This window comes from Armigeres subalbatus, chromosome 2, assembly GCF_024139115.2.
Source record: "Armigeres subalbatus isolate Guangzhou_Male chromosome 2, GZ_Asu_2, whole genome shotgun sequence".
Classification (NCBI taxonomy): domain Eukaryota; kingdom Metazoa; phylum Arthropoda; class Insecta; order Diptera; family Culicidae; genus Armigeres; species Armigeres subalbatus.
In genome coordinates, this window is record NC_085140.1 from 131,306,388 (window position 1) to 131,325,088 (window position 18,701).

At 40.4% G+C, this 18,701-nt stretch overlaps 1 protein-coding gene across 5 annotated transcripts in view; it reads right to left on the reverse strand.

Moving 5' to 3' along the window:
* Window positions 1-580: 580 nt before the first annotated feature.
* Window positions 581-18,701, reverse strand: part of LOC134210852 (calcium-transporting ATPase sarcoplasmic/endoplasmic reticulum type) — a 78,342-nt gene continuing 60,221 nt past the window's right edge. For 4 of the 5 annotated variants that reach the window (XM_062687207.1, XM_062687210.1, XM_062687206.1 and 1 more), the window contains exons 4-11: window positions 16,426-16,508; window positions 15,304-15,405; window positions 9,786-11,852; window positions 9,595-9,710; window positions 9,278-9,514; window positions 9,093-9,210; window positions 8,471-8,588; window positions 581-1,512 (exon numbers count right to left, since the gene is read on the reverse strand). In XM_062687207.1, the coding sequence (XP_062543191.1) occupies window positions 1,487-1,512; window positions 8,471-8,588; window positions 9,093-9,210; window positions 9,278-9,514; window positions 9,595-9,710; window positions 9,786-11,852; window positions 15,304-15,405; window positions 16,426-16,508 (2,867 nt within the window). In that variant the 3' untranslated portion in view covers window positions 581-1,486. Of the gene's footprint in view, window positions 1,513-1,947; window positions 2,660-8,470; window positions 8,589-9,092; window positions 9,211-9,277; window positions 9,515-9,594; window positions 9,711-9,785; window positions 11,853-15,303; window positions 15,406-16,425; window positions 16,509-18,701 lie in introns of all 5 variants that reach the window. The other variant, XR_009978878.1, reaches the window with a different exon arrangement.

Sequence of the window (18,701 nt, forward strand, 5' to 3'; positions counted from 1 at the left end):
ACACGTCAAAAACGAAGTACATGATAGGAAGAGGTTAACTCATCACAAGTTGGTGACGAAACCGAGATGTTCGATTAGTTCTTGTTCTTGAGCTCACTGGTAAATGATTCCAGTAGAGAAATCCGCAGGCATTGTATCGTGGACTTCGTGGATTATCGTGAACAAAACGAAAAACAACATGATTTCTTTCATTGATAAAATAACTCAATTATCGTTTTATTTCCGACAAGTCTTTTAATCATTCAAATTTGTCATTTAAAGTACATCTATAAAACTAAATATTTCTATTTAGCCACGAATGTTGCATATGATTCGATTATTTGGCTTTCTTGTGAACCACTCTGAATATGACGTGTCATGAACGAATTTCGGTGATCGACGCTCCGAATCCACAATCGGCTCCCGGGCGGCATCCTTCCCCCTACACTCGGCTTTGCGGGAGATCTAACTGTATACACCGCGCCCTCAAATAATGTAGAACATATTTAGCATAAAAAAGTGGAGGGAAATGACTAATCCAATAAATCGGATCCAATAACTGGGACGACTGAAACTTTGACGAGTTAAAGATCTAGGCGGATATTTTTAACGATTTTTATTTGTTTTCTTTTCGAGAAACTTTAACTTGTTTTATACTTTTTTATTTAAACAAAGATGAAATGACATAAAATTAAAGATGGCGGTCAACGTCACACAATGTTTTTACTTTTGTTAAATTAAGTTTATTCATTTTGTAAAATATCTAACTTTTTAAGTGTAATTTCGACGACTACAACTCAACAAGAAGACGATGTCTCTCTTTTCAACCTTTGTTTATTTTATTTAATTAACTTATTTACATGGTCTCGTATTTTATAAAAAAAATAAATTAACTAAATCGATACAAGGTAACAAATATTCAAAGGACTGAACAAAAGAATAACTAAAAAGACAGAAGATACAGTTCGAGGAAATGAAACTTAAGCGTTAATAAATGAGAGAAAAAATGTCTTCAATTGTTCATTTTCACTAGAAAAAGTAAAAGTCGCTGTTGTTCTACTCTACCCCAAGGATAATAACTTCAAATGGTCTGGTTCTGATCTACGACGTTAAGAAAACTTCGGCAAAACATTTTAAATATTTTTGCTTGGAACACGCTCTTTAATATATTGCTGTTTTTTTCCCTTTGGTGGAGATAATTCAAATTTAACTTTCAGTAAAAATTAGAAAAAGAAAGTCAACTCATTTCATGATTAGTTGTTGGAAACCAGACATTTTTTTTGTATTTGGTATTCAGCTTTAATACTTTCTAGTGAGAGAAACAGATGTACGCCTCCCTCCTAGATTCAATGAATAACGATGCTGTAGGTTAAGTTTTTTGTTGGTTTTATTGTTTCGACTTTTTTTTATTCATTTATTATTGCATTTTTACGTTGATTTCTTGTTTGCTGAAAGAAACACGATTTTGTCGAGTACAAGCAGTTGTTATAAAAGCCACTAGAGCTTCTTAGTTCCAGGACTTAATAACTTCGCCTACGGGGTACGGAGCGGAAAAGAGAGAAATAAAAATTCATTAAGTTTATTGTGCGCAGAGCGATGGTTTTCGATTGGTTTTGGTGCAGGGCACCAAAGTGTCTCTTATATTAAAACATACAAACAATAGCCAAAGGATTTGGCTGTTCGTGAAAGACAAGAAAGCGTGGAAAATGATTCGGTTGGAAGCGGTTGAATCGTCACAAGCCAAGTTATATTTGTCACAGTCGTTCCAGTCAATCAGTTCAGAACTAATAAGCTTGGCTTGATACGAGATACGGAAGTCAAAGCGTTTTGAAAAAGAATTTGGAATTAAGGAAAAAGGGATATTACAATTTAGCAAAATTTTCAACTAAGCGTTTTTTCATAGGGCATAGAAAAGAAAATGTTTCAAAACAACTCATCTGTGAAATAAGATAAAATAAATAGGTTTACTTGTTTGCTTAGATTGTCCTTCATCTGCTTAGAAGTATATCACTCTTAAAACTTTCTAACATAATTCTAAATTGTCGCTGTATGATGGCAAGCAGTTTGTAGGGTTGAAAGTAAACGGTAAAGTTGATGTAGGGTTGTCTGTGTTCATCAGATGATTCTTCGTAGTAGGTGAAGGAACAACAACAACAATAACACAGAACGTGATAGATGAAGTTGATGTGGGACACAAATAAAAGGAAAGAGTTGGGCTTTTTTCCCGAGGTTGGTTAGATCTTTGCTCCAGGACAGCGTACGCGTTGACCTGTTTCCCTGCGTTCAGTTGTTGAGCATTGGTTCCGATGGAAACAGAAAACGATCGCTGTCAAGTCCTCGCGATCGCCACGTGACCCCGCGCTTCGATGGCCGGTTCCTAGATCCTTCTAGTGCACCCGATGAATCGTTTTGGGGTCTTGTTGTTAAAACATCGGGCATAATAGAGGGGGACGCACACAACAGAAAGGGGGTAGCCTTGGCACAGGAAGTAATAGGATGGTGGTGTTCGGTTTGTTGAAGCATGCATCATAGACATTGTCGATTGAGCGCGGGGTTCTTGGATGGCTGTGATTTTATTTGGTTCTGGATGTTTTTATTCAGTGATGAACAGTCGAACTGATGAAACAATAGGAAGCTGATGAAGCTGTTTTCTTGGTGACTTAATGGAAATCGGGGTTGGCTGTGGTACGGAAAAGAAAGAATAAAGGAAAATATTCAATTATCAATTCGTTGAGTCAAGGATGACCGTTTCTAGTAACACTACTCAGATGTGCGAATTAGGTTACTGGTATCAAAGTTCTGCAAATACAAAAAAATAACTGCCACTTCTAAAAACTAGCTATTATTTGTGCTGACGATTCAGGTGCTCATTCAGTTTAGCATTATACAAAATGTTTGGAGAGAAAAAAATGTGTAGCCAATCATTTAAAGCAGATTAGAGATCAGCGCAATTTTTTCAAAGACTAATTCTTTTTATTTTACCGAAATTCAAACGGTTATAAATCTTGTTATATAAAATAAATATAATATATGATTGATTTTCGTTCGACGTTACTTTTTAGATTAAAAAAATATAATAAATTACCTAATTTGAGCATGCTTAAGGTGGCACATCAATTTTGAATAGCAAATAGTAATTTGATTTTTTTTAGAAAACAATTGGTACGCGTATTGACAAAATCATGCATCAATGGCACCAATTACTTATTTTATAAAAGTTAGCATTTCTGAAAAAACTTACATCAGATACCTTTCGTTAATTAAATATATAGCGCTTTATTTTTGCTAATTTTGTTGCTGAAAGCTTGCGCTCGGTTATTAAAAAAAGTTAGCTATTACATTTTCGATTTATTCAATGGGTCGTACTAAGCCTTTCCTGTCAAACATTTTATATTGCTTTATTGTCTCATTGATTCTTAGATAATAAGTTAAGGTCAACTTTCCTAAAGAATCCATATTTTTGACGCCTAAAACTATTTTGAAAATCTAGAACAAAAAAATGGGAAACCTGGTGTTGATCAGAAATCAGGCGAACCTTAGGCCTGTAACGCATTCTACATCAGAAACGTTCTCGATGAATTTTAAAAAAATAGTTGAAGTTGTCATAGAATATGTTTTTTTGGGAAAGTTGATTAAAAAAAATCTATTGAGTGAATAAAACATGTTGACGGAAAAAGTCCATTCCTAGCATTAATCATATTTAAAATTTTATTAAAATTTGAAAACTTTAGCGAACATAAAACACCAATTTATTGTTGTTGATTACAAACCAATTCGCCGCTTAAAACGGGTTTCGGAATATGAAACAAAACGGTATCACATCCGGGCAATCGGACAAAAAATTTCTTTTAACTGCAGTAGCAGACAGTTCTTCGTCAACCAGTTGAAGCGACTATTGTTTTGAGCATCCTCGAGTGGCGCTAGTGCAGTACAGTGCAGCCGCTGGACAATGCCGACCAATTGATAAAATTTGATCAAAATTTTCCCAAAATTTAGATTGATATTCAATAACAAAAATTGATACAACCGCAGAATAAAAGCAATTTTAAATTAGTGGCATTCTAAATTATGTTTTCTGACATCCTTTGTAAAGCATAAGTTATTACTACTTGAGCTAATTTTATTGTGACATGACTAAAATGTAACATTCACTATTAGAAATGATAGTCACGAATGTTGAAATGTAGCACATAAATATCCATAATTCTACGACTAATACCTTCTGTTCAAATACTTATTTACAGTTGTTTAATTTCCTTAACACATTGAACATGGAATGCGAAAATGTACTTACTGAGGATGAAAGAGTTCATCGCAAGGAATGTATGACAAAATCGGATGAGTCATGATGGAAAAGTAGACGAGATGGATGTAGAGATGCGGCACACGTGGTATACATGTTCGAACTTCGTTGGGTTGATTTTTTTTAAAAATGATTTTCTTTTCAATCCATGCACAAGTCAAGAGGCACTCTTTCATTCACTATTGTTCTGCTTGCGTTTTATAGAAAGGCACTGCGGATCGGTTTCGTGGGGTGTCATCTTAGAAACCGGCCCGCTTGCTACGATCGCATTCAAAAAGCACTTATTATTGGCAACTTTGATGTCCATAAGCGATTTCTGTGTTGATGGTTGTCTATGTGGGTGTCTGGCGCGGTGTTTAGTAGTGCTGATCGGGAGACGGCGCTGTTGGGCATTTTTCCACGTTGCCATCTCCCGACCGACGGATTTCGGTTTTTCCGTTCCCGCAGGTGTGTGACTGACATTGTGCGGCTAGAGAAGGAGAAAAAGCTTCGAACTTGGGTTATGGTGGGGTTAGTGAAAAAAGTAAACAAACTCGCCTACTGTTTTTGTTAATGTTTTAAATATATTTAAAATGCATTTTTTCTAGGTTTTTCAGTTTTTAATGTCTTCATCGATGACCTTTCTCTCTCACTTGTTATGAAGACATTCAGTAGTCATTACACTTTGTTCATTCACTACAGTAATGAAAATCATATTTGCTTGATTTCGTTTTTTTTTCATTAAATAGTTGGAGTAAAAAACTATTATTGAACAAACTTCATACAGTCATATCTCTTTTTCATTTGTTGTCCTCTATAATATTTCATAACACCGGAGCGCAAATTTGAAGTGCGTTCGGTCTACCTTTGTTTTTTATTATTTCTATACTACTTTATAGAGCTTACTTGCTTTCGTCAACAAATACCGGGGAATAATAATAACAACTATTTTACTCATTTGATCTTCTCCCTTTTAGGATTTTTTCATATGTGTAGGCTTTTCATGATCGTAAATGTGTATTTAGTGTAACTGTTGGGTATTAAGTTATTCATGAATTTACATCACATTTCTCAAACTTCTGCTGCTTTTTATGTATACGTGCATTGACGGGTCTATTGTGTTTTATTTTTCCTACTTTAGTTTCACCGAATCGCAAGAAAACTATAAAATTATGCAAAAATAATTTTATTTTGTGTATAAATTTATTATCTAATTATGCTAACTTGATTTTTTTCCAGCACTGTCGCCATTAGTATATATACGATCATCGCTATTTACAGCGCGGGTTGCGTGCATAAAAAATGCACAAAATGATTAAATTTTGCTAGACATTTAGAATCGTCTAACCAACCATCAGGAAGAAATTAAGAATGAGCAAAAGAGACACGCAATTTTTTAATAAACGGATTATGTTTCCGATGTTAGAACATAGTAAGTAATAATGCCGAAAATTTCATGGGCCAAATTATCTTGAAGCGAATAAAATCAAAGCCTACTAAGCATGTTGTACATCCTCTCGTTTCGGTTGTTGCAAGAACAACACGAACAACGACATTTATAGCGACGAGTTAACGTTTGGATGGATTTTACTTTTGTTCTACTACCCTTTTCTGAGGCACACACAAAATGTTTATCGTTTGTGAGGATTTGACAATTTTCTATCAATTACGACAGATCTAATCTTTCAAGTCCATGCTACTGCAATAAATAATTAAGAAACATTCGTACAAGTCAAGAAGGCAAGTTTGTTCTCTTCTATGTATATAATTCTACTTTTTCACTCAATTCTGACAATATTAAAAAAAATAATAAACTAGCGAAACATTGTCTACTTCCTTGAAGTTGTGTAATCTACCGAAAATAATTCAAAGTAGAAAGACTTTTTCTAGTTTATTACCTCCTTCAACTTGCCAGATATGCGTGTTTCGATCAAAACTAATGACTGTTTGCGTTAAATTTTGGACACCCATCTTCCAACGTGATTTTGGAAAATTTTCACAAACCATTGAGATAATTATTTTCCATGACTGCTAAGTCTCTAAGCTTTATGTGCTGTTTTAGCATGTTTCCATTCTCGTCCAAATTGATGAAATGGCGACAAGTCATTTCAACATTATCTAATTGTCCGAAATTTAACGTAGACAGACTTTAGTAGTGCTGCGAACTCGTCTTCAGGACTTGTAAAATACATTTAATTAAACAAGCTTCAAAATATTTAAAACTGGTACCGCAATAGGTTAATTTAACAACAATTCAGGAGTATGCGTAACAATCGACATTATAAAGAAAACGAAGATGTCGGCTTTAAAAACATTGTTTTCTTTTAATATTATATAGAAGATAGACGAGTTTACAGATAGTACGACTATTTGTAAGTAGTGATAGAAAAGTTGAAAAATTTATGTGCGATTTACGTCTAGCACTTATTTGTTTCTGACTGCTCAGTAGTATAGACTAGTAGTGTGTAAAATTCGATAAGACTGGGTTAGGGCAGGGTAGAATTTTAAGTCTTTAATTTTGCTTCTGTTCGATAGGGTTTCGAAAAGACAACGCTGCTCAGTTTTACATCACTAACGCCCACTGTAGGAATGATCAGTAACTATTCCCCCGTGTTTAATAACAGTGCTTTCCAAATTCCGATAATGACTGCTGTTCAGATGGTTTCCGTTTATTTTATGGAAGATTCGATTTGTTGGATTTATTCATCATGCTCTAAAAGATTCACACAACAAACGATGCTAGTTCAAAAGTGTCTCAGGAAAGTTAAATGTCTGCGTATTAGTAATAGGAAAACAAAAGTGTCTATTTTCAGAAAAAAATATCCTGCTGATCGCCGTTCGGGGAAGTAATCCCCAAGTGGTGTAACGAAAACTATATTAGTCGACCATTTCGATTCAAGGAAACAAACATTCGTCTTGCGTGCTCGATGCGCGGGTTGTTTTTTTTTAGATTAAAAATAAATTATGTTCCGTTGGCTAATTGGGTTCGATCGATGGGTCTTATTAAAAGAGGAAGATTTTATCGCAGTGTAGGGTTAGGTATGATGATGAGGAAAATTACAAACGAAAGTAAAAAGAAGATCACTCAAACACATTCAACTCGAGCTTATTAAGATAGAACTCAGTCACTATCACTGCCATAAGTAGTACCTATTTCTTGTTTTCGTGTTTATTTGTATCGTGGGGAGGGTTAGAGGGTTTCTGTTGCATATGAGATGTGATAGACTTGTATTTTTTGGTTATTTGGAAGTGGACGACTGTTTCAAGCAGTTTGTTTTTGCTTCTCTGCAAATTTCTGTTTGTGTATTGGTGTATAATATATTATTAATAGTATTGCATTACAATGTACAATCTTAAATCTTTTTTTGGATGAAATGTATATAAATATATACGATTGTATAGCAACGTTGTATAATGATTTACGGTTAACATGCTGCTTTCCTTTCATAATGTATAGAAATAGAGGTTAATCGCAAAAGGGGTGTTTTGATTTAGAAGAAAACACTTCTCTATGGGGCCCATTGCTTTGTTTGAGATTAAAAAAACAGAAACAAATCCTATGCAGTAAACGCGCGATACCGAGATAGAAATGTACAAACATAAACGTTACGAACATATAAGTAGTAAACAACTAAAAAAATATAAGGGAAATCTTATGAATGTAGTAGTTTAAAAGAACATTCAACAATCAATAGCAATCAAGAATCACTTAACAATTATCATCAGATTTCACGTTCAGTTTCGCTAAAAAATCACTCGTTTCGTCTCGATCACGCCCCCGCTCCGTGCGAATTAAACTTATCTGGGAGCAAAAAGCTCCATGCTTTTCTCTCGGGCTGGCAACCTTGCAAACGTAGATTTCCTCCATACCGATGTCGGCCGAAAAATAACAAATTCAAGCGCAAAATGGCCAACCAATATCGAGGGAAGCTACAGTTGCAACGGCCATCGGCCCGAGAATGACTTTTGTTTCCTAAAGATTCCCCTTTTACTATCCCGTCTGGATCGCCTTGCCGCGCGCAATTCAGCTTTTTCTTGTAGCATTTGTTACATAAACCGCCTATTAGTCGCGTTTTCGGTTGTTGTTCTGTTTTCGGGTTTGATTGCATTTCTGTGTTGTGTTTGTTTAGTATGGACCCCATATAATGTAAGCAAAGAACACTGCCCACGCTAACACTAGCCAATGCATAGTTTGGATATAGCTCTCACCGTCGGAGATCCTTCTGGCGACAAACTTGAGGATTTCATCGAGCAACACTACTGGCAGCGAGAACTTCATCACAGTGAGCCATTCGTCTGCGTTCAGCGGGGTAACCTGGAACACGGTCTGTGGAATAAAAGACAAGGCAAATATTGTAATGGTCAATTTTCATTTCGAAAGAAACAGGACCCTTCCCGTGATAGCCATGGAGTTGCAGTGGTATATGATAAGTAAGGATGATGCGTAAGCTACGCTTTAGTCTTATAGTCGCAACTATCCAGTGACCTACTGCCATCATTAGGAGTAACACCCGTGTTGGAAAAGAATAAACTTCAAACATTTTAACAATTTGAATATTCGCTAGTGGAGCTGGAACGATTTGTTAATGGCGGATGAGTACTGATACCATATGATACCCAGGTTTAACTGCGAAAGAAACAGGACCGGAGAAGCAGCGGTGCTTGATAAACAAGAATTACACGTTAGCTATCCTTTCTGTTCCTCGATACCTGTAAAGAACTCGGAAAGAATTCTTAATCCGCAAGTATAGCCTTCGCAGTTTACTGGCTACTACTTTTCTTCATAATTGTGGAATATTTTCAACAATGCCTCTCATGTTGGAATACTTACGGAAAGGACATCGACATACAGGATGACGAAGTGCAGGGCGAACGAGAGGCACATGGATCCAATGAGCCACATGTTCGACCATGGGGGCATGGTGACCAGAGACTGGTTCTCAGACAAGCTGTAAATGAAAAGGAAAACACCACATTAGACCCTCTCCAAACACTGTTCCCTGTAAACCAACGCACCTGTTCATGGCGTTCAACATCTCAATGGTGACCAGAACAGACAGGGCCATGGTCATCGGATGAGGATCACCGAAGATCTTGCAGTCCAGTCCCTTGAATTCGTCTCCACCACCGATGCAGGACAGATGGTGAGTCAGCTGCCAGTAGGTCAGCTGTGGGCCGTGATCGGAGAACATGAACCACCAGGCAGCACCACCGACGGTAGCGGCACCGACGTAACCACCAATAGCCATGTAACTATTTCGATTTGACAGAAAAGTAAAAGCCTTCCGTTAGTTACGCCTCGAGCTGATATCAAAACCACTTCATCAACCTACCGGAAGAACAGCCAGCCGGAGATCAGACCTTCATCAGCCTTGCGTGGTGGTTTGTCCATGATGTCCAAATCTGGTGGGTTGAAGCCGAGGGCGGTAGCTGGCAGACCGTCAGTAACCTACACCAGAAGAAAAAAATATTAAAAAATCAGTTCCCTCCCATCCTGCACCGGCATCAGCCGACTACGCCTTACCAAGTTGACCCACAGCAGCTGGACGGGGATCAGAGCCTCTGGCAGACCAAGGGCAGCAGTCAAGAAGATGGACACGACCTCACCGATGTTGGAGGAAATCAGATAACGGATGAACTGCTTCATGTTGTTGTAGATGGCACGGCCTTCCTCGACGGCGGCGACAATGGAGGAGAAGTTATCGTCAGCCAACACCATCTCGGAGGCGGACTTGGCGACGGCGGTACCGGAACCCATGGCAATACCGATTTCGGCCTTCTTCAGGGCGGGGGCGTCGTTGACACCATCACCAGTCATAGCGGAGATTTCGTTCATGCTTTGCAGGTACTCGACGATCTTGGACTTGTGGGCGGGTTCGACACGGGAGAACAGACGGGCACGGGCGCAAGCTTCGCGCTGTTCGCTGACTGGCAGATCATCGAATTCACGTCCAGAGTATGATTTGCCGGTGGTGTCTTCCTCTTCGGTGAACACGCCAATACGACGGCAGATAGCTTCAGCAGTAGCCTTGTTGTCACCAGTGATGACAATAACGCGAATACCAGCGGCACGGCAACGAACAATCGAGTCGAAGACTTCCTTACGTGGGGGATCCAACATACCAACAACACCGACGAAGGTTAGGTTGACTTCATAAGTGTAGAACTTGGTCGAATCGTTCAGATCCATATCATCTGGCTTCATTGGGTTATCAGCGGTGGCCAGGGCCAAGCAACGGAGGGTATCGCGACCGGTACCATATTGACGGGTCAGGTCCAAAATGCGGTTCTTCAGAGTCGAGGTCAGTGGCACCTTGGTGGTTCCGACACGGGCATGAGTACAACGATCCAGGACACCTTCTGGGGCACCCTTGCAGAACAGTTTTGGTCCGGTTCCAAGCTTGGAGGACTTGAGTGGGGTACAGTAGCTGGACATGGATTTACGATCGCGAGAGAATTCCAGGGTGAATTCCTTCTTCCACTTGGTTTCAATTTCCTGACGGACGCAGATAGCAGCCGAGCGACGGTCCAGACCCTGCTTGGTAACGTTGAAGGGGTTGATCTTCTCAGCCAGAACGATCAGGGCAGTTTCGGTGGCTTCACCGACCTTTTCAAAGACCTTCTTAACTTCGTTGAAATCAATAGCGGAGTCATTGCACATGATGCAGATAGTTCCCAATTCCTGCAGGACTTCGTAGTCAGCGGCCTTAACCCTCTGTCCCTTCAGGGTCAGATCACCAATGGGTTCGTAAGTCGATCCGGAGATTTCAAATTCAGTGAAGCTGCTGTCATTGCCTTCAACCTTCTCGAAGACGAACATACGCGAGACGGACATCTGGTTGGTGGTCAGCGTACCAGTCTTATCAGAGCAGATAACCGAGGTACAACCCAGGGTTTCGACGGATGGCAGGGAGCGGACAATGGCGTTCTTCTTGGCCATACGGCGGGTACCCAAAGCCAAACAAGTGGTGATGACAGCGGGGAGACCTTCAGGGATGGCAGCGACAGCCAGAGCGACGGCGATCTTGAAATAGTAGACGGCACCCTTGATCCACGAGCCACCGTGAGCTGGATCGTTGAAGTGACCAATGTTGATGGCCCAGACGGCAATACAGATCAGGGAGATAACCTTGGACAGCTGCTCACCGAACTCATCGAGCTTCTGCTGCAGTGGGGTCTTGATTTCCTCGGTTTCCGACATCTCGGTACGGATCTTACCGATGGCGGTGTTCAGACCGGTTCCGATGACAACACCACGGGCCTTACCGGCGGCAACGTTGGTACCGGAGAACAGGATGTTCTTCTTGTCCTGGTTGACGGCGCGGGGATCCGGGATGGCGTCGGTGTGCTTGATCACGGACACGGACTCACCAGTCAGGATGGACTGATCGATACGGATGGTGGTGGAGTAGATCTTGATCAGACGGATATCGGCGGGGATCTTGTCACCGACGGACACCTCAACGACGTCACCGGGCACGATCTCCTTGGCGCGCACCTTCTGGACGCCGGACTTGTCGCCGCGGACGACCTTGCCCATCTCGGGCTCGTACTCCTTCAGGGCTTCGATGGCGGATTCGGCATTACGTTCCTGGTTGGGAGAAAAAAAAGGGGGAGAACGTTGTGTGATTAATTTGGACCATGTGTTGGAATTAATGGGACTAGGTATGATGATTTGGTGGCAATCGATTTTATTATTTGTTCAAATTTCGGAATCCAATTCATTGTATACATTCGATTTTTCATTCTCTTCTTCTTTTCATTTCATTCTGCAAGGTGCAACCTGCACAGCTGTGTGGTCAGTAAAATGAAATAACGAGATTTTAACACAAACGACATTTTTGGTAAGCTGATTCTTAGTCATTCATTTGCTCGAGTTTTGCCGTGAATAAAATGTAACTTTCGCTGAGATGCCGGCTTAAATGATTTTGGAGTTTTTTTTTTGTATGTTTCCATTTTTTGGAATGAAATTTTCTCGTCAACCAAGAGGCCTTTCAAAGTAACCAAAATTCCTTTAAGAGTACGTTATTCGCTTAATCAGCTTCACTGAGCTGCTTGAGCGAAAAATGTACTCTTGAAGGAACTTTGGGTTTTCAAACAAGCAGTAGATCTAACAAATGCCACATTCATCTCACAAATTTTGAAGACTCTACCACGGGAAAAACAAAACCGTGGTGTTTTTATGCAATTAGAAATTTATGAAGTGAGCTCTGTGCATTTTTTGAAAAGATTCCCAAATGTTAACTTTTTCATTATTCGTAAAAAATAATAATTTCAGAATAAATCTCTGCCGCACACGGAAATAATCATACTGGCTCTCTCAAAGGCTTTTAACTGGACCGGATTGGGGGTAAGGCAATCAACAGAACTCAAAATTGAGTGTATCGAGAGCAACCTTAAGCTCGTTAGGCCCCGCAAGATAACACATCACACCGGTTCCAGCAGAGACCTCAGAAACAACGCATAATCACTACTACTACTACCGCCGTCATTCGTTTCCTGAAAGATTCGGGGCTCTAAAATCAAGTCTAGTCTAGCACCTCACTGCATCCTCTCCCCGCAACAATACACTTCCACCGGTAGAGGACCCTTTTCCACCTGCGTTGCACCAAAAAGCCCGCAAAAAGTAACAATCAATGAACGAATTTTCTACACAAACATGATTCCGCTACACACTCTGTTAATCTTGTTTCAAATTTTTATTGCCTATGATTTTGTTATATGCAACAAGCGAGACTCCCAAGTTGCATCATCAAAAACCAATGTGGAAAATTACCCACTGGGTGTTTTGCCTTTCTCGTACACTAAGTGTACGTAAAGGCTATAATACTGCTTCAAAAACAAAATTTTGATAGGAGGCCCGGAGGGCCGATTCTTATATACCGATCGACTCAGCTCGACGAATTGAGGTGATGTCTGTATGTGTGGATGTATGTGTGTGTGTGTGTATGTGTGTATGTGTGTATGTGTACAAATTTTTTTCTTTAAAATTTGAGTATACGTAGTTTAGAGTGTATTGTTTACATACTGCTGTCAGTGTTTCGAGAATTGAAAAATGCGCACATTGATTTTGCGGAAGCAACTGGAAAATCCTCAATTCTCTCATCGGGACATAGGAAAACAATTCGAAATCGTCCAGTCAACGAGTGAGTCGTGTAATTAAACGTTACTACGAAACTCTGCGCATCGGACGGAAGGGGAAATCCGATCAAAATGGATGTTTGTTCTATTAGTTATCGGGATCACAAACGTGTCGTGAAAGCGATTAAGTGGAATCCTAATGCTTCGGTCAGGGATGTGCCCAAAAAATTGAATCTGTCCAAGTCTTTCGTTCAGAGAGCCAAGAGCCGAGAGGGACTGTATACGTACAAAGTGCAGAAGGCTCCAAATCGTGACGAACGGCAAAATACGGTGGGAAAGTCACGGACCCGGAAACTACACCCAGACCCAGATGCTGACGAAGCTTCATTGCCGCATCATGGATGACGAGACCTACGTTAAGGCGGGCTTCCGACAGACTCCGGGGCTGCTGTTCAACATCGCCCAGCACAAGTTTGGTGTTCCTGAAGGATTAAGGCAACAAAAACTTCCATTGCCAAGAAATACATGATTTGGCAAGCGATTCGCTCATGTGGCAAACGGAGTGCGCCATTCGTCAATACCGGGACTTCAAATGGAGAGTGTCTATAAATGTGTCTGCTTCCTTTGTTGAAGCTTCGTGCCACTATTAAAATGTTGTCCTGGAGTTGAACGAAGCCAATGGAGTCACTTTCGCACCCGAGGACATGACATCGTACCCAACACATTAGAACTAAGGGCGATCGAAAAATACTGAGCTATTATGAAGCAGCCACTATGGATGCATCTCAAAGAAGTCAAATCTGAGAAAGACCTGGAGAAAAAGTGGGTTTTACCCTTTACTATCTCCTCTCCTTAGCCATGTGACCTCTCCCCCTTTTTGGAAGATGTCTTTCCAGCATCCCTAGACGACGGTGATGAAACAGCCGTTAAAGTAAAAATAATTCACAAAGTAGAAAATCCGCCAACCTGCTGTAAAATATCTGAAATTGCGGAAAAGATTCGAATGAATTCTTAAAATAAATTCGTCTGAATTTTGAGAAATAATTCGAACTCCTAGAAAGATTGTGTTTGATATCCCGAGCGAAGTTATCTCAACTTCGAAAAGGTTATTCATTGAATTGCGTGAATAGAAACTTATGAATCCCATGAAGGAATTTTACTGTGCTCCCAAGAGTCTGTATTTCTGGAAGGAATTCGTCTAAAAGCATTTCTCATATTCTGTTTTAATCGTACTTTTATCAGGTTGCAATAATTTCGTTTTCATGTGTTTAATGTTTAAATAAGTTACTTAGTTGCTCAAACTTCACGATAATCGCTACAAGGAATGAGAATTGGCCGAAAATACACCACCTGACGAAAACCTAAATTAATTTGCTAAAATTGCGAAAAACGCAAAATCTACGCCGTCGATGTGATATTTTGATTCTGGATTGAATAGACATCGGCTTTGGACGTTTTCTTCATTCTATAGTCAGGCAGCCTTCCAAGACCTTATTCTAAACCTAATCTTCAACATCGCTATGTCAGCCATTTTCCTCTATGTGTTTATAAAAACATCTTTAAAAGGCTGTTTAAAAAATGCTAAACGAGAGCTCGATTTTTGAAAGAAATCTCATGAAAAATGTTATTCATAGATCCATTATTTTTTCCTTTTCTTCTAATCCTCTTAACAAGAAAAGTGAAATGAAAGAAAATATAAATAAATTATTATACAAATTTCTAAACTCGTTGATAATAGTTGCTACAGTTGATTTTCTCCTAAATTCTTTAAAACAGTTAGTTGAGCTTTTTGATTGATTTTACTGACACGTAAAGGTCGTTTTATACCTGACCAGTGGAACAAGTTCGGTTTTATATTTTTATACATTTCGCTTCGAGGGATTCTTGTTATGATTCTTCCTTATTTTCCGTTTTGTTCGCATGATGAGGTGATAATAATGAAATGATGTTTCTCTGCTTACCTGCCACACACCGACGCAAGCGTTGGCGATCAGAATGAGCAAAATGACCAGGGGTTCCACAAAGGCTTCAACACCTTCATGCTCTTCAAAAAGGGCCAGGACCTAAAAAGAAAGAAGGATGCTTTAGTGATGTTTTCATTTTTAAATCAAGAAATTTCGCTGTAAAGTCTTATTATGTAACAGTCGTCAAGTCAAGAGATCAAAGAAAGTGTTTGACGAAAACCATAACCACCTTTGCGCAAAAAATAGCGACATTTTTTCCTTGAACTTGAAACGACGACGGAGGTGGACGAATCGTTGAGTTGAGCGTGACGGGAGAACGGACCAGATTTTCTCAACGCCTCCATCCCCGAATAAAAAAAACGCAAGACGTCAAAACTCTTTGAGTTGGAGTGGGCAGGCGGTGGCCACATAAAACACCGCTGCCATTTATCACACTCGAGCGCCAAGAATAGAGATGTAGTAAACTTTCAATTTCCTACGAAAAAATCCATGACAGAAAACGCGCAAAATGTCGAGCGGCGATGACGACGATGGATGAACGGACAGACGGCGACGACGGTTGGCTGACAGATTTGATATCTGTTTTTTTGCGTACTGTGGCCTTCCACAGGTGACGTCGTCGTGTGAGATCGCTCTTGGCATTTACTGATTCTCCACATACCGAGTATTCGATTGGAAATTATAGACTCCCGAAGAAAACCCATTGGACCGTACCGGGATTTAATTACCAATAACGCCTTCGCCTTATGGGACCGATGCGTCATTCCGTTCGATTCGAAACTAATCCTAATGGGACACTTGAGATTATTGAAACTGCCACGGTAGAACAGTTGCGAATCATTAGCGGTCGAATAGAAGGAGCGAAAAACGTGTTTTGCTGTATTAGATTCGGGACAATTGAAGGAAGAGAAGCAAAATCGATTTTAGTAGCGAAACATAATGTGGCACGTATTAAAGTTAAATCATCTTTTCCCGGTGGGATTATTGCGTTGGTGGGGGTTCTCTAGGGCATAATTATCCTGCAGTGGGAATCAATGAAAGTGAAAACCGGCAACATCTGAAGTTGAGTATCGTCTGTACGTCAAAGTCGAAAAGGATGCTGGAAGGTTTAATACTTACAAAGGAAATGATAGCAGCAAGCAGCAGAATCTTAACTAACAGATCATCAAACTGTTCCAGAACTAATTGCCAGATTGTTTTTCCTGTGGAGAAGTAAAAGAACAAGAAGTTAAAACATAGAAAATACAGAATAAAATTTAAAGAGTAGAAATGCGGACTGACCTGTGGTGATTATTCGTTATCATTGTCGTCGTTGAAGTCAATCTAGAATAACTCTTTTGTTTTTAATAATTAGTTAAGTTCTTTATATTCTAAATGTTGAGTTGAAATATCAGCTAATTCAGAGTACTTATTGATGTGGGCATTATTGTCAACATACTTTATTAATGTAAAATGGGACGCTTCTTAGCCTAGCGGTAAGACGCGCGGCTAAAAAGCAATACCATGCTGAGGGTGGCTGGGTTCGATTTCCGGTGCCGGTCTAGGCAAATTTCCGGTTTGGAAATTGTCTCGACATCCCTGGGCATAAAAGTATCATCGTGTTAGCCTCATGATATACGAATGCAAAAATAGTTTGGAAATTGTCTCGACTTCCCTGAGCATAAAAGTATCATCGTGGCTTAGACCTCGCAGTTAATTTATTTATTTTGTATTAGTGCTGAATGCCGTTATGATACTCAGCTCAAGATAATATCGATCAAAAAGTAAAAACCACCTGACCTTGATATTTGATTAAAAGACAATCAAAGCAATCCTCGTTCACGTACAAAGTTCGCACGTTGACTTATGACTGAAACAGTCTTTCGGGAGAATGCACTTCTTCTAATCAGAGCCATACTAACGCTCATGTGCATGACCCATGTAATTAGCACCGTGTCCTGCAACAAAACAAACATGTCCACAGTCAGTGGAAAACGTGTCTCCCTATATGCTCGTTCCGGGCCTTTTTCCGCCCTTTCTCGCAACCGAGTCCAATCTATTTTGATTGATTGCACACACCCGCGCTTGCACCGGGCGGTGGTGATGGTTCCGGAAAACAGGTCACCGCAGGTATAAAGTGCTACTGTGTCGCCGTGTCCCATATTCTCGGTTCATTCGCTTTCGCTGAAAATGAAAATGTGCAAGCCTGGATGATGATGATGATGGGGAGGCAACCATCGTATGTGTGGTTTTCCCCAAACTCGACATACATAGTTACAGAAGTTTGTTGGTGGTTCAGAATTTCAAGGCTCAGTGGCGCACAGGTCGCCGGAAAAGTTGAAAAGATCTTCGGGCTAGGTTAGGCTCTCCCTCCCACCTTTTGAAGCCAGGGGACACAAAGCAACAGGCCTGCCTTCGGCGCAGTTGCAGTCCCAGCGGTAAATATTGCATTGATTTATACTTTGTTTACACGGGAGCATATGTGCAAAAACTTGTTTTGTGGGAACGGTGAAATTCCTTGCAATCAGCCGGTTTGCAAAAGAAATATACCGCGAGCGACCACCATGCCGGAATACGAGGCGTCCAACTCCAACGTTGGCTGGAGCTGGCGAATAAAGTCACGGTCGAACTTTGCATACCGGTTGCAAAAAAAAATAAGGTGAAACGGCTGTTCCGTATGTCGTTTATATTTACGTGACACCCTTTTCTGTCGTTGGTGTCCATCAGTGCACGTTCAGAAAAGCTGTAAGTTAGCACGACGACAAATTCAATAATGCTCCTATTTAACTAATCAAAATGTTTCTACTTTTTCGAACAATTTGTTGGACAAATTTTAAAATATTGAGAAATGCGTCCAATTCCTGGAGCCCGAAAAATAACGTTTAAAGATTTCCGAACTTACTTTGGTAACGATCGACACAATTTCAAACCACGCTAACTGAAAATCGATGATGTGGCGAGAAAGGTGGCATCACCATGAGGTGAATCGATCGGGACTTTTATTTGTTACGTGTTGCTGTTGCTGCTGCTGAGTGCAGCACCAAAAACAGTGTGAGCGGCAGTCATAATCACCCACCGAAGACGATGACGTCGACGCGCCCCGTGCAACACACAACACATCATCGCGCATTTGCCCGCAGCCGTATCCGTTTGCTCAATAATCATCATCGGTGATTGTTTTAGAGCCAAGTATGGGTTCCTTTGTGTTGAGCACGCGGCCAGCAGCACCATCAGGAGGAGGCTGCCGTCAGGCGTCGAACGACTTTTGTGCGCTAATTGCGAACGGAGAAACACATCCCATCTGTTTGTTCTGCGACCGACGACGACCGGGCTGGAGTGGAGTTGAGCTGCGAGGGAGAAACGCGAGAGAGCCACCGCCGCACTACCGAGACGTCCGAGACTGCTTGTTTGGCGCT